General features: G+C 38.3%; 1 protein-coding gene across 12 annotated transcripts in view; it reads right to left on the bottom strand.

The window, feature by feature from the left end:
- Positions 1–4,490: 4,490 nt before the first annotated feature.
- The window catches only part of FUT9 (fucosyltransferase 9), a 75,115-nt gene continuing 63,168 nt past the window's right edge, over positions 4,491–16,437 (bottom strand). For 10 of the 12 annotated variants that reach the window (XM_039342719.1, XM_039342707.1, XM_039342708.1 and 7 more), the window contains one exon: positions 4,491–5,602. In XM_039342719.1, coding sequence (XP_039198653.1) covers positions 4,518–5,594 — 1,077 coding nt within the window. In that variant the 5' untranslated portion in view covers positions 5,595–5,602 and the 3' untranslated portion in view covers positions 4,491–4,517. Of the gene's footprint in view, positions 5,603–10,812; positions 11,019–12,443; positions 13,224–16,437 lie in introns of those variants that run through there. The other 2 variants (XM_039342716.1, XM_039342715.1) reach the window with 2 other exon arrangements.

The raw sequence follows: 16,437 nt of genomic DNA, 5'->3' as shown, positions 1-16,437 counted from the left end.
AGTTCCAACAGCTACACGAGCACAAACATACACACATAAACACTCATGGAGAACTGGATCTTGCACTCTCCAGCATCACCCTACTTATCAAATGCAAATCTGAATTCTGGGGGATATTGAAGATGCTGAAGAATATGGCACACAGAATTGGAGATGAAATTCTTAGCAATTTAAGAGATCCCTTTCTCTCCCATGACACCAGAAAGCAGCATCTTTCTATTTGGATTAAAGCCACAACTTTCACTCTCAAATACAAATATTTTCCAAAAGTTCAAATTTCATTCTGTCACATATACACATATTCAAAGTTTTTCTTTTAGTTTCTTAATGAAACTGCTGGTGAACCTAGAGAAGTCACAGTTTCCTATAAGAGAGCATTTTTTTAAAGTGACACAATATACGAAAAAATAAGCATATTCTTAAGGAAGTATCACTTTTAGTTTTCATTCTAATTTTATGGCCTTTTGTTCTTAAATGTATTTCATGTATCTCATGAGGCCACAGGCCTGAATGAGTTTTCATGGGTTCTATGATGACCATTTACAACTGGTACAAAAAGAATGTAACACTTCTTACATTTATAACTTGCTGAACGTATTCTTTAAAAAATGGAAAAGATTAACCTTGCAAAGTCATTTATCTAAATATTTTGTTGAACAAGCAGTTTGAAAGTCCAAAGTTCAGAAACAACGGAACAGTTAACATAGGGTACATTAGCACCAAATTTGATTACATATGTACTATGAACCTTGGATAATTAATTTCAGATAGCAAAAGTTCATTTGGACATTTTTTAGCATTGAAGAAACCAGAATGTTTTAATTCTGCAACCATGGACTGGATGATTATAAAGCATTGCATACATGTTTGCATATTACAGAAATTGAAGCAAATTTATGGGGAAATGTATTGACTATTGCAGATCTTCTAATAAAAATACATTTGAATGAAAAGAGTACTTATAACAATGCCTTCCATTTTGTTATCTCTATTTCCTATTGGACGGGATACTTGCTCATAGAAAAAAAACTGATTTTCCTGCTTTTGTCTCCTCCATAAGAGTTTTGTCTATCATTAAAGCTGCAGTCTACAGGAGAAATATGTTCCTTGTGTGTGTACGGTACGGACAAGTAAGTAAACAGGATGGAAACCATCAGACATAACCCCTCTCTCATGAGGATAGAGTTAAACATTTAATTTCAACTATTTTTTTCAGGAAACCCCTGAATTAAATCTTATTTTTGAGTTTAAAATGCTGATTTCACAAACTGAAATTTGGGAGTCTCATGTGAAAGATTCACGTGTGTACACACAAAGACATCACCACACAAAATCCATTTTCTAAAGTTTGAGACTAACTGTTGCCATTCTATTTCCTTAGATTCTGGGATTTATGGCAAATTTAAAATGTGAACAATTATTTCTTTATTTGAATTTTATCCCATTTTTATTACTTTATAAGTAATTCAATGTAGCAAACATACCTAATACTTCTTCCTATTTTCATCATGCAACAAACCTGTGAGGTAGCTTAGCCTGAGAGAGAATGACTGGCCCAAAGTCACTCAGCTGGCTATCATGCCTATGGTGGGATTAGAACTCACAGTCTCCTGATTTCTAAACCACCACACCACACTGGTTCTCTTTATTCACTGTGATATCATAACAAATCATTTCCAAGAAAACCTAAAAGGAATCTTAACTGTCCAGTGTCTTGTTTTTTTTATCATACGTTAAATACATTTAAACTATCTTTAAAAGGGACTATTTTAGTCTAATAGCGAAAAATATCATTTATGAAATATCTTTGAATTAACTATTAAGTCCTTCTTTTTTGATACCAATAAAACCACGTGGAGGAAAAGTCTTTAAATAAAGACGCCTCCATACTATCAGCTTGCATTGCCTGAAGAAGTTACATATATATTCATTTCATGTTAAACACAGGCCAAATTAATACCTTCAGAAAAAAACATGAAATCAAGCCACAAACTGGTAAGTCAATTAATAACATTTTGAAATTCAAGGTTGAATGCATCTTCCCAAATACACGCTTAAAATAATTTTTTTCAACTTAAAATCTTTGCTGTAAAATGCTGAACGTAGCAGTATTCTGCAATTTGAAAACTGCTTACCATTCTGCAGATTGTGTTCACTAATAAAAGTAATTAAAAATTAATATGTTCTATAGGCCAGAGGTCCCCAACCTCCAGTCCATGGACCGGACCGGGCCACGGCATGCCAGCAACTGGTCCGCACAAACAAGTGAAGCCCCATTTGCATGATGCAGGCAGCAAACAAAACCACACACTCTCCGTCCATGGAAAAACCTTTCTCCACGGAATCGGTTCCCAGTGCCCAAAAGGTTGGGGACTTCTGCTATAGGCTACTGAAAGCTACCAAAATTAGGAAAGAAAAAAAACACCTCCTGCTCATCCCTGTTGTAAGGAGAGATGGCAGCAAGTTGTTCATCTGTCATCAGTTTCCAAACCAAACATACAAAAACAAACTGCTGCTGAATATTGGCAATACTGATAAAGCCGATCATCTCTTAACTTGCCTTTTCCTCTATTCTCAAGAGTTTCATCAGTAATTGTTCATCAGTGTTCCATTTTATGAAGGTAATTCAGCCTGTTGCTGCTCAGAAATTAAAAAAAATGTCAATAGAAAAATGTGATCATCTACAAAACATATTCAATTTGTGTTTTCATTTTAGAAAGAAATGTAAACCATGGACAATAACATTGCTTAAACCAGGGGTCCCCAATCCCTGGTCTATGAACCAGTACTGGGCCGCAGCATGCCAGCAACCGGGCCGCACAAACCAGCAATGCCCCATCCACGGGATGCAGGCAGCACACAAACCCACGCACCCTCCGGTCCGCGGAAAAACCTCTCTCCACAGAACCGGTCCCTGGCGCCCAAAAGGTTGGGGACATTTGGATTAAAGTCTAAACCATAAACACTTAAGACCTAAGACATATTGGACCTCTTGCGTGAAAACTCAAGGTTGCCATATTGCAATATTTTAACGTGACAAAATGGAAAATCGGGAAATGCATACAAAATCGTTATTGGGACTGTATTCAGTTACTTTGATTAATACAAAAGTAAACTCAATGAAATTTGAATATTTGTCTTAGGCTGACTTTTTAACTTTTTTTTTTTTGGGAAACCAGTACAAAAGCCAAAGGAGCTTCTCATCTTGAAAAAACTTAGGCATTTATAGATTAGACTAATAAGTGATTAGCTTGCTTCTGCTGATCCAGACCGATAAATATTTTTATCCAGCATTACAGTGCAAGTTTATTTTCCCATTTTTCACAAAAAATCATTTTTTTCTAATGTTCTTTTTTCTAATCATTGAAGTAGTTTAACCTATGAAACTAAATGCAAATCTTCTCATCGGAGCATCCACCATGAAAGTCACTGGGTTCAAAAATGGAAGATGTGACTAAATGATCAAAGCCTCACTCCTTTTTTAAATATCCATAGCATGGCAGTGCACTTACATTAAAATAACTTAAGTTTTAATCACCAAGTTCTGCCTGGCATTTGGAAGCCAGGGTCTAATACTATGAATGAGCCTGCTTCCCATGGCGTACGCAAAGATGTTCTGCAACCAAAGAAAATTTATAAGACACAACCATTTACAAACAATTTAGAGAGTAGTTTATAAAACAGAATCAAACATTGTTCTGGATATCCAGATGTATCATTCTATTTCATAAATTGTATTTGTTAAACCATAATAAATAGCTTGGTCTCATTGTTTCATGTTGCTTATTTTAATACCCCTCTGCCCAATTTCTTTTGCTGCCCTGCATGAACAAAACTGGTTTAATCAATATAAACATGATTTCCTTATGTAACTGACAGTGATGCATTGCAAAAATGATGAAACAAGAAATAGTATATAAGAGCTTAGTCCTCAATGAACACTGTGAAACGCAGCAGGATTTCCAACAAATTATAAAATAATGTCGTGGCAGAGGTGCAGGATGGAAAAAATTGTGCAGCCATGTCATGGTCTTTAAAAGCACCCAAGTTATTTCTCATATCTCCCATAAGTACATACTGCAGAAGTTGCTACTTTTTGGTTTCCCACATGGGACAGTAAATGTATGATTAAAATATAACAGTAAGTCACCATAGTTTGAATTGTTTAAAGAAGGAAATTCAACATTGGATTATTACTCTTAATTCTTTTTCAAAATCTCAGCTCAGAAAAACACAAGAAGAGTCTGAAAGATGGTCACTTCTTCAACAAATAAACAGAAAGAGAAAGTGACCAATACTTCACTATTATTTTTTGAAAGATATCTTTATCTGGAAAGGAAGGAGAATGGTTAAGGTTTCAAGGCTTTAAGTGAATTATTGATCCACATTGAGAAGAAAGGCCAGATGACAAACAGTAATGCTTTACTCAGCACTTTCCCCCCCCCCATCTTGGGATGGCAATTTTGTCAGCTTCCCCCCCCCCCATGATATAAAGTGCAGGAAAAATGGATAAAGGTTTAGTTCCAAAACCATTTCTCTAAATTACCAACAGACTTGTATTCTTGGTGTCTCTTTACATGGTCACAAGCGAGACATGCGTGTGATTCCCAGAATCGAGAAAGGCGCACTGAAAAATCCTTCCTCCAGTTGAAGTAGCTAATATACAGTTTAGTGTTTTTATCAAGCATCAGAAGGTACTCTGAAAGGTCCTTTGGAGACAGGAAATCCTCCACATGTATGAAAGAATTAGCTGGGATGTAATTCTCATAGTTTTCTCTGGGAGGACCCAGAACAACTGGCACTGATCCAGCAAAAAGGGCATTGTAGAGTTTCTCCGTAATGTAGTCTTTATGGATAGAATTTTCAAAAGAAAGGTAAAACTTGCAAGTGGAAATAGTGGGGATCAAATTTTTGTCACTGACATAATCTCCAAATGCTTGTCCATAGGTATGAATTTCAATATATTTACTTAATTCATTATAATACTTAACTCTAGCATGCTCAGGATTCCAGTTACTCACTACCCAACATACGAGTTTTTCTTTATTCGGCATTTCATACTCAAAGGAATTTGTGCTAACTATCATGAAGCCATAAGGCACCTGAATATCTGAATCCCGGCGATAGGTAAGGGTCAAATTGAACAGATGTTCAATCCCACTCTTTTGTGGAGTATGGGTTGGAGATTCCAGGTTCATCCAGATCCATTTCTGAAATGCAGGTCTAGGTTGCTGAGGTAAATTAGTCAGATCCCAGCTAATGTCTCTGTGGTGAATGAGAACTGCCTGAGACCGGTTATATAGTGTGCGGTCCGTAGTCAGATGGCATCCATGGATATTAAATGTGGGACAGAATTTCAGATCAAATGTCTGTCCAAATGGCCACACCCATATCAGAATTGTTGTTTCATTAATGTAATCACTTTTGGTTGAGAAGAAGTTCTTCATCTTTAGAACCGAGCTGGCTGATTCAATAGGGCTAGAGATCCAGCCACTTGTGGGTTTGATGTAGATCAGCAGACAGGCCATGAAACAGCCAAGCACAATGAAGAGAACTAGAAATGGCCGGAAAATTCCTTTGGATGATGATGTCATAATTTGATCTGCAAAGAAAAGAACGCAAAGTTTAAAGTCGGTGTTTTTAGATTACGGTGATGTTTATTAAAATTTGCATGCATAAAAGAATGATTTTGAAAGCATGTTTTATAGACACAAAATTACATATGTTGTTTGTTACATGCTATTGATAAACCCCAAAATTACAAATAATGGGAAAGAACCATAATATTTTTCACAAACCCGAATGAAAATTAAATTAATTGAAAATATGTATTGGGAATGAATGAACTGCAATGAAATGGAATGGAATACACTATACTATGCTATATGTATTTCTGTATTTGTATTTCAGTTTTAAAGTAATATAACTCAGTTAGTTGCATCAGTATTCAAGATAGTCTTTTATTGTTTCTGGTTTCAGGGGAAGTCAAAAATTAAATATTTATATTATTTTTAGGGGAATTTTCCTTTTCCCTTTTCTTCTTTTTTATGTTTATAAATGTTGCCACTGTTATTAATGTTATATTGAGCATTGTCTAATTTCAATAATTCTTTGTTCATTTGATATTGTACATATTTTTGAAAACACAACTTTGTTTAATAAACAAAATAACATATGAAACCTCTCCAAAAATGATATAAAGTGGATTTAGCCAATAAAATTATACACTACAAAAAGGTGTAAAAACAATAGCTCTTGTAAAAAAAAAACCTATGCAAAATGTAACATGGCGTTGCCGTACTGCTAGATGCAAAATGGCAAACATTTGAAGAAATTGTTTGTGTGGCCTGGTAGATAAAGGAGCTCAAGGAACATTAGGAATGAAATCCTCACTTAGCAGAAATAATCCTAATTGCCATAAACATTTCTCAGTTCTTGAGAGCAGAGAGAAGCTCAATCAGGCTAAATATATGCAATCACTACCAATACATCTCATTAGCACAGAGCTTCTTTTGTGTGCTTTTTTCTCTTCCTTTGTGAATGGAAATACTTACATACTTAAAACATTGATCTATTTTTAGCACAACAAAACCCAATTCCAACTTATGACTTTTTAAAAAAAAAATAAAAACCAGATTAAATGATTTTAATCCTAAAATTAAAAATTAAAATAACGTGCTCTTGAAGGACATCTGGAAGCTCCATCTGATACAAAATGCAGCTGCACAAGGAGTAAAGAGTGTCAGACATCTGACACATGCAACACCACCGCTATGTGGGCTGCAAATTGATTGCCAGTGTGCTTCTAGGTACAATTCTGGGTGCTGGTTATCATCTCTAAAGTCCTTCATGGCTTGAGGCTAGATTACCTAATTCAATTTGGTCCTGCAGATTGGGTATGTTATGGGTCCCCTCAACCAAGGAATGTCATCTGGCAGGGACCAGGAGGTGTGCTTTCTCTGCCATAGCTCTGGAACATTTTCCCTTAAGAGATCAGGATGATCCTGACTTAGAATAATTAATCAGTGGAACAACCTGCCTCCAGAGGTTGTGGATGCTCCAACACGAGGTTTTTAAGAAGAGACTGGACAACCATTTGTCTGAAATAGTAGAAGGTCTCCTGCCTGAGCAAGGGAGGGGGGGTAGCAGACTCCTAGGTACATTTTAACTTATTTATTCTGACCCTGTTAGCCTTTTGTAAACTACGAGGACTAGGTTGTGCAATATACATACATACATACATATACATACATACATACACACACACACACACACACACACACACACACACATATTACATTTTATGATGTAGATCACTCAAAATCACTTCTTGAGATGGGTGACTATAGAAATAAAAAAATACAATTTTATAAAACAGAAAAAAGGATCAGCAGCAACAATAAACAAAAGACAAGACAAGTCTTTTGTTTATTGTTGCTGCTGATCCTTTTTTCTGTTTTGTTCTACAAAAAAATTGTTTTTTTCTGTTTTGTTCTACAAAAATTTTTTTTTTCTGTTTTTGTTCTACAAAAAATAGGCAACATAAATGAATAATTCTGCATCAGATATGGAAAACTGTTTATCAACCTTAGTTAAACTGGGGAGCAATTCTGTAATTGGATAAGCTCTATCATGAATGCCATGTCTCATGGGCAGAGAATTCCTGACAAATGTGGGCCAAAAAAAGATATTCCCCATAATCTTAGTGACCAGAAATTAAAGGCAAAGCAATCCATCAGGTATTCAGCTCTTAAACCCATGTAGGTTGAGTACCTTCACCTTCACTCATACATGCTCGCAATCAGTGCATCTTCTCCTATATAATATACATTTCCTCTAAATTCTCAGAATTCTGCATTCTCTGAATCTTCCAGATCAGCCTTAAAGAAAGGCCTACACAAAGCACAATCCATACTCCAATCATGAAGTTGGAGGTTTACTTTACTTACTTTGCCATACCAGTTGCCTTTCTCTTTTATAGATTATAAACAAATGTGGGCATTTGATGACAAGATGACATTTGATGACTAGTAGGTTGTAGACTCTACTTGCAAATATATAGAGATTTTTTTTGCCATACACTATCCACCCTCTAAAATAAAACATTTTATTTTTATATTTATTTTCCTCTAAAATATTCATAAATGTTCCTCATTCACGTAGTATGTATGGCATTTACTTACCATTCCATTTACTTACCTCAGTCATATTAATACTCATTTTCACATCCCATTCACGTACTCTACCCTTGTAACCTATAATACTTATATGTCCATTCATTCCCCATTTCAATTTCACCATCCAGCTTCTATTCCACATACGGCAAAAACTGATTGAATTGTAATACATTCAAGGGACCTCAGGGGTTATTCAAAAAATGTTTAGATTTTAAATTAAAAAAAAAAACCCTAGTCTTATCCATGTCTAATTTTATTTTTACTCTGGTACAGCATGTTCAGATATTCTAATATCTGTAAGTAGCTTTTTGTAAGTCCCCCTTTTAAAAAAACACTTGAATGACTTTACAAAATAGAAGACAAAGAGGAGTACTATGTATAAACTGGGAAAAATGTGTGAAGTATGTACGTACTTCTCCTTTCTATAGATTATTAATTTCTTTGCTGCTCTTTTTTCCTGCTACTTCAATTACTCTTTCTTAAACAAATTAACACAGCTGTCCAAGTCACACATAGTGACTCGGGGTGACACAGTGCATTAAAAATCCACAATTAAAATTCACCATTTAACACTCCCACTGCTATTCCGCCATAGCAGCAACAACAGAATGAGACAAGCCACTTGATTGGCTCTGAATGAGATGCTCAAGCCTGCTGACAAAATTATGTCTTCAAGGCCTTGCAGAAAAGCAACAAGGTGGGGGCCAAAATTTTATTGGGGAAACCAAGGGAGAAAGCCATGCTGGGAAATCCTTTTGAAATCAAGAAAATACAAGACATTTGATCACTATCTGATTTAGATAACTTCCTTGATTATAATAGTTGGGGAAATTGTATTGATTAGCAATATGTACCTCTAATTAGTTGTAATGGAACTGAGAAATAGATTTAAGGTACAGCTTTAGTTAAACTCTGATTCAAATCCAATGCAATTGTTATAGTATGTATTATTATTTCTATGAGTATTACTTCTGCCGGGGGCAGAGATCCTGAGAGGGGAGAAAATAAGCTCTCTGGGTTTTTCCCCTCCTGACCTATAGGCATCGGAGGTAAGGAAAAAGTTGTTACTGCAATCTTTGTTCAATATTCCCCTGAGTGTATCTCCACTCCCATGACTGTTGATTCTGAATATATAGAAATCTGTGTTAGAGGTTTAGCATGCCCAAATGATTATGCATTATATTCCAACAAAGCAAAACCTATTTTTTTCCAAATTGGGGAAATTTCATTAGAGAATACACATATGGATTTATTGTTTACTGGATATGTACTGAAGATAATATAATTTGGATTTCAGAAATACCTGACAGATTTCAAAATGAAGCAGTGTTCCTTCAAAGCAAACTAAATCAGAGCTCTCTGGAACATTTAGGAATATTTTAGAAATACACAGACATTGTCTAAAACAATTTTGCCGTAAATTCTTCATATGCAAAAAAAGTAAAGGTAAAGATAGAAAATCTAGAAAGTTTGTGACTAATTATCTTTGTAACAAATAACAGCTAATTGTATTTAACCAAGTCTCTCCAGTCATAGTAGACCACTGTGGTCTAGTGGTTAAGGAACCAGGACAGAAAGCGGGAGACCATAAATTCCTTAGATCAGGGGTCCCCAATTCCCAGTCCATGGACCAGTACCAGGCCGTGGCATGCCAGCAACCGGCCACACAAACAAGCAAAGCCCCATATGCGAGATGCAGGCAGCACACAAAACCACGCACCCCCCGGTCCGCGGAAAAACCTCTTTCTACATAACCAGTCCCTGGTGTCCAAAAGGTTGGGGACCTCTGCCTTAGACCATACCTTAGACATGAAAGCCAGCTGATTGGCCTTGGGCCAATCACTCTCTCTCAACCTAATTCTCTTCACAGGATCGTTGTGAGGAAAATAGGGGGAGGAACGTATGCTGGATATGTTTGTTGCCTTGAGTTATTTGCAAAAGTAATAAAGGTGGGATACAAAAAATAAAATAAATACAATTACTATGAGGTATTCAGTGGTTGATTGCTTGGAAAAGACTGGATGTTCCCAACTTTTCTATCTCACTTATATAGGAATTGAACCAAAATGTGTACTCGGAGGAAAGTTTTTTAAAAGGATTATTTTCCATTCATCCTAATTTCTGCATCTGTGCTAAGGTTTTTTCAGCTATAAGGATACATGTTTTGATATCTTCATGTATAAAAAATGAATGGCATAAAATCCCCTTGCACAAAAGTAAAAAAAAAACAAACACCCCAAAACACTGAATTTTATAAAAATCCTCAGATATTGTAGCTGAGGCCTCCTCTGTGCTCTACTCTATTTTCATAAAATTGCTTACAAAAACAGAGACATAATTACATACTTTTAAAATATGCCACCAATCTATAAAGTTTATTTTTGGAAAATTCTTCTTTCCTAAAACTTACTGAAGAAAATAAAGAAAGAATGTTAAATTCAGTACATTTAGTGCCAAGTTACCTATTTTTACAATCTGAACAAATAATTTTTTCATATAGTTTACTGTATTTAATATTATATTGTTTTATTGATTTAACAAATATGTACTTTATTTTGTACTGCTTTGAGAACTTAGTAGTAAAACTAAAGAAGAAAGGATAAGAAAGGAAAAGAATAATTGTTTTGAAACTTACTGTATTCAAGAGGCTTGAAGCTAAATTTTCATTTTACTGGAAAAAGTACCATTTTTCTGTACAAAAATAATACAAAGATGACAAAGATGATCCTGAATACAGCTATCCCTGACACTCCCAACTATAATTTTATTTTAAAAAATCATGTATTCTTTTTATGTTATACAAATAGAGGATCATACTGTGATTCTGAATGTCTTGACAAAGAGCACAGGTCTCAAACTGCCAGCCCGCAATGGCAAAACTGTCTCAATACGTTGTGCGATGTTGCGAGTTCAACATGTTTGGCAAAGAGCATAAAGTTTGGACACACCTTAATCTCATTATTACTCCTAGCTATTTTTCATTATGACTTGGAGGAAGTAAGAAGAGATTTGTACAGAATGTGCTTCACCAAAAAACTACTGGCTTCTATTCTTCCTTCTACCTAAAACTCTGACCTATTAACTCCAAGTAAGGACCCCATAGCTATAGAAGCAGTGTAGAAGACCTTTTTTTGAGATTTATAGTTAAACTAGCTATACTACTCATAAATCTAATAATTTAAATCTCTCTTTCTCTTCCTCCCTCTTTCTCACATGTACACACAGCCCAAGTCATCAAGAGATGAAATGAAGAGAATTACATTCTAATTTATGTAGAAGATATATATTTTCGATAAACCATGGTATTCAGTGAGGAGTATATTGGAAAAGATATTCTGCTAAAAAAAACCAAGCAAATAAACATTAAGATGTTTGAGTAATAGAACTTGTAAAGACTTAGAGAAAACAAAACAAAGACACCAGAAGAGGCTTTTCCAGAATTAAGCAATCAGGAATACAAATAGAATAAGCTAACTCAGAGTACAGCAGTTATCAAAACAAACTCTTTGGCAGAAAGACATATGAGACAAGAAACTGCATGTTCTCAAAACTGCAGTGTGCAGATCGTAGCTATTGATTAGATACAAGATGTGTTGCATGTGAACGTCATGGAATTTGCATTTAATAAAGATTAGAGCTATCAGAAGAAGTACAAGGTGTCATGGTTCCAATAGATGAGCCCAGTAAAAACAGAACCCCAAGGCAAGAGGTTTCCTTAAAGAACATATTTATTGGTTACAAAGTATCATCACGATCAAAAGTGAAACCAAGACTGAAGTTCCCTCCCAAAGGTTACAAAGTAACAAAGTTGAACTTCCCACCCAGTAATATGTCATTAATCACATTCCCCAATAAACTACTTTAGCGGGCTTTCTAACAGAAAGCTCAGCCCGCCAAAACCCAAGCAGCAATGACCTTGGTTCCCAAAGGAAAATTTATTGTTTTGTCTAACCTTAAAAGCACACATCCCCCCTCCCAACTGTGGCAATCAAAAACAAAGTTACAGTGTTGACACAAGGAACAATGATATACTCTATACAAGTTTGCTATATTTCTTGAGCCAGAGGTTTCAACTTAGACTAAAAAGTACACTAATAAACATAAGGGTTACCGTAGCAATAGACTGAAATTTGTAGAATGACATCGAAGTCACCATCTAACATGCACGCTTTCTTTCCAACCTTGATCTGGAAAGCTAGGTAAACTTAATCTGAACAAAAATGCATAAAAATACAAGACACTGATTTCATTATAGTGTAGCATTACCTCTTCAGAGGCCACCAAAAACCAAGCCCTCCCAGCCACATCTCCTTTTGTCAAGCCCTGCAGTAGCGTTCTCTAGGGGTTGATAAGATGTCTCTTCCAGCCGGAGCTCATGCAGAATTAGTAGGTAGCAGGCTCTTGTTAAGGAGGGGCTTTCAGGAACGAAAATAACCAGCCACGATAGTCAATGCTATGATGATATCCAATAGCCCAAGGCCGTTATAGCAGCAGGAATAAAGGATTCCTCAGCGATTGTTCAGAGTCAAGTGGGATGGCTCCAGATGGTAGTAGAAACAACAACAGTCAGTGTGCTGTAGCAATAGCTCGTCCCCCAGGGCAACTCCCCCACAATGTCTAAAACCTGTACCAGCAGCAATAGTCACAGTCCAAATAGCCTCCAGGCTTCGCAGCAACAGTAGCCACCACCAGTCTCTCCTCTCCTTCTTATTGCTTCTTCTTCAGTCAGGTCTCAGTGTCAAAGCCCTCCCCCCTTTATCTTTATTGTTAAAATCTGAGGCTAGGAGCCTCAGCCAAGTCCTTTCTACACACTCCCCCTTGCCTCTGTTTGAGATATCCTCCTTACGAAGGAAGCAATAAAACTCCACTCTCTCCCTCTCCTCCATTTGAGATAGCCTCCTTACAAAGGAAAGCAATAAAATTCCACTCCCCCTCTCTCTAACCTCTGTTTAAAATATCCTCCTTACAAAGAAAGACACTTGGAACTTCCAGTTCCTCTTTACCTTCACCTGACAAACTGCAACAGCCACACCCTGGCCCTTCCCTTCTCTATCTTTTCCTTCCACCCACACTGGCCACACCCAAAGCCAGCAGCAGCTGTCCCAATTTCTCCCTTCCCAACCAAGCTCTTGCAAACACTCTCAGACAGCCCTGCTACAATAGCAAACTTTGTCTTGGTTACTAGCCAAATAATGTCATACAACTAAATAAAGTGTCTACCTCAATGAATTCTTCATGCAGAAATATGCCATATTTAACTTAAGAAAACCTTAGGAAGAAGGTGGTTACTTTAAATAAAAACTGGAACTCACTCTGAGCTTTCTATGGTACTGAGATAATATACCTGAACCTGGATATAACTGGTCTACTCAAGCTATTTGCTTCAGAACCTAAACCCTGAAGGAGACATACCTGAAACAATGACTTCATTTGCCTCAAGCCCTGGCAGAAAATTATAACAGACATCCTATTATCTTTCTAAGCACAGAGTGCAAGTAGAAACTTGAATATCTATATTCAAGAAGCTAATGGATATTGCTTGGGACATAAAAGCAACAACAAAAAAAGAAGACTGTAGAAAGGAATTAGGAAAGTGCTACTGAAGTATATATAAACTTGCTGAGAACACTGGAACAGGTGTCAAATCCCAAAGAGTTGCATAAGACCAAAGAAGCAAGAATCACAGAAATGAGGCGTTGTCTTACCTGAACACCTTTTTTCAAAATACTTTTTAAAGCTAGATTAATATTGACAAGCATGTCCTACTGAAATTATCATAAGAGGCTGTCCTAACTGCTGAATAGGTAGAAATATAGAATGCATGAATTTTAAGGATCATATCTAAATTAGCCTTCTGTTCAATACAGGAATCCACCAACCTGATGTCAAGGAGACCAGTGGTGGAATTCAACTAGTTCACACCAGTTTGGCAGAACCAGTAGCTAATTTTTTTTGTTGCCCAGGCCAAGAATGGACTTCCGGAAGCAGCACCCACACAGAGAAGGGGTGTTATCTTACCTGAATGCCTTTTCTCAGCATGATGATGGAGAATCCACAAATGGTTTAACTCTGTCTTCCTGCCCATTAGACTAAGTCAGTCAAACTTTGCCACACCTCTCCTGGGCCAGGAGACCTCCCAGTCATGACAAAGGCGAAGCTGTTGATGAGAGTCCGATGTGTTGGCTCCAATACCCCTGACACAGGACATGACTGGTACTAAAGGCTTGGGTGTGGATTCTCCATCATCATGCTGAGAAAAGGCATTCAGGTAAGACAATGTCCCTTCTCCAGCATGATAGATGGAGAATCCACGAATGGGATATACCAAAGCCGCACTGTCCCTATGGGAGTGTCATGCCTCCATCTGAGCCTGACTCCGAGGAAGACATGGAGTTCCCTGTTGAGGCTCAGGAGGGGGTGTCTGTGGCTTCGGAGGACTGTAGGGAGGAGCAGGCTGAGGGAGGCCAGGGCCCTTCAGGTTTGGAACAGGGAAGGCAGAGTTCAGGTGAGGAGCAAGGCCCCTCCCCACCTGATCCTAGAGCAAGGAGAGCAGAGAGGAGGATGGAACAACGGAGGCAGGCTCACTTGCTCGGGAGCATCCTGCCCCACTCCACAAGACACACCTGGGGAGTAGGATTTAAGGAGATGCCGTGGGGTGGGGCATTTGCTGGGAAGGGGCATTGTCTTACCTGAACGCCTTTTCTCAGCATGAAGATGTAGTCCCCCTGCGGTACATAGATATCCCACATGGGACTTAACAAAGGTGCTGCAGGTCCTCACAGGGTCACCGTTTGAACCCATTAGATCTTGCTCACTACACTTTCTTTCTTTGAAGGTAGCCTTTTTGGTAGCCATCACATCGGCAAGATGTATTTCGGAACTGGCCACGCTCTCGGTCAGGAGTGACCTGTGTATTTTTCTGGATGACAGAGTGGTCCTCAAATTGGATCCTTCTTTCATTCTGAAAGTCAGTACCTGGTTCCATAGGTCTCAGGATCTGGTTTTTCTGGACTTTTGTCCACGCCCGTCATATCGCCTGGAGAAGTTGTGGCACACATTAGACATGCGCAGGGCTTTGCATCACTACGTGAAGCAAACTTCAAATTTTCGCAGGATGGAGGCACTGTCGTATCCTTCCAACCTTCTTCCATGGGTCTGAAGGTGTCATCTTCAACCATTGGAAGATGGATCAGGTCATGCATATCTCATGCGTATAGGGTTCAGTCTCTCCCGGTTCCTGCCAACATTACTGCTCATTCGACACGTAGCGTGGCCACATCTGCGGTCTGGTCAACCCAGGCTTTGTTAAGGAGATTTGTAGGGCAGCTATGTGGTCTTCCCCCTCTTCATTTATAAGGCATTACAAACTTGATAAGTTTGCTACGATAGATGCCTCCTTTGGCAGAAGGGTCTTGCAGCAGGTAGTTTCTACACACGGATCACAAGCCTAGACTTTTCCTCCTGGCAGGGACATGGGTGGCTTTGGTATGTCCCACCAGTGGATGCTACATCTATCATGCTGGGAAGGGGCGTTGTCTTACCTGAACGCCTTTTCTCAGCATGAAGATGTAGCATCCACCAGTGGGTAATCTCAGCCTTCCTGCTCAGTTGAGATTAAGACAGAACTTTAGCCACGCCTCCCTTGGGCGGTCCTTTCCCCAGTTTTGACGAGATGAAGCATCCATGAATTCTGACACAATGGCTCCTCCTGTAACTACACCTGCCTAGACTGCCTGTTATGGGTGGGTGTGGATGCTACATCATCATGCTTGCCTTGGCCAGTGTAGAACAACTAAGATAACTTCCGCCTGTTCTTGAAGAAGCTTGCGGATGGATGCTGGTATCAGGGGGAGAGGAGGAAATGCATAAAGGAGCCCTTTGGGCCACTTGCTGTGGAGAGCATCCATTCCCTCCACCCCCAGTGAGGGAAACCTTGTGAAGTATCTGGGTAGTTGGAGTTTGTCAGGGAGGCAAACAGATCCACTTGTGGTTGTCTGAATCTGTCCAAGATCTCCCTGAACAGGGCCGGGTCCAGGTGCCACTCTGAGTGGTTGACCGTGACCCTGCTCAGTGAGTCAGCTTGACGATTCGCTTCCCCAGATATGTGCTCTTCACTGATAGATTCCAGGTTGGACTCTGCCCACAGACCCAGGTCCAGGGCCTCCAATATGAGTCCCTCCTTGTCTGTTGACATGGGCCTTGGCTGCTACATTGTCCGTCAGAATAAGAACGTGTTTTCCCGCCACAAGGGTGGGAAATT

This window comes from Crotalus tigris, unplaced genomic scaffold (assembly GCF_016545835.1).
Source record: "Crotalus tigris isolate CLP2741 ecotype Arizona unplaced genomic scaffold, ASM1654583v1 scf7180000017804.1919176, whole genome shotgun sequence".
NCBI lineage: Eukaryota > Metazoa > Chordata > Lepidosauria > Squamata > Viperidae > Crotalus > Crotalus tigris.
Note: the sequence above shows the minus strand (reverse complement) of the source record. Positions and strands in the feature narration are given on the sequence as shown.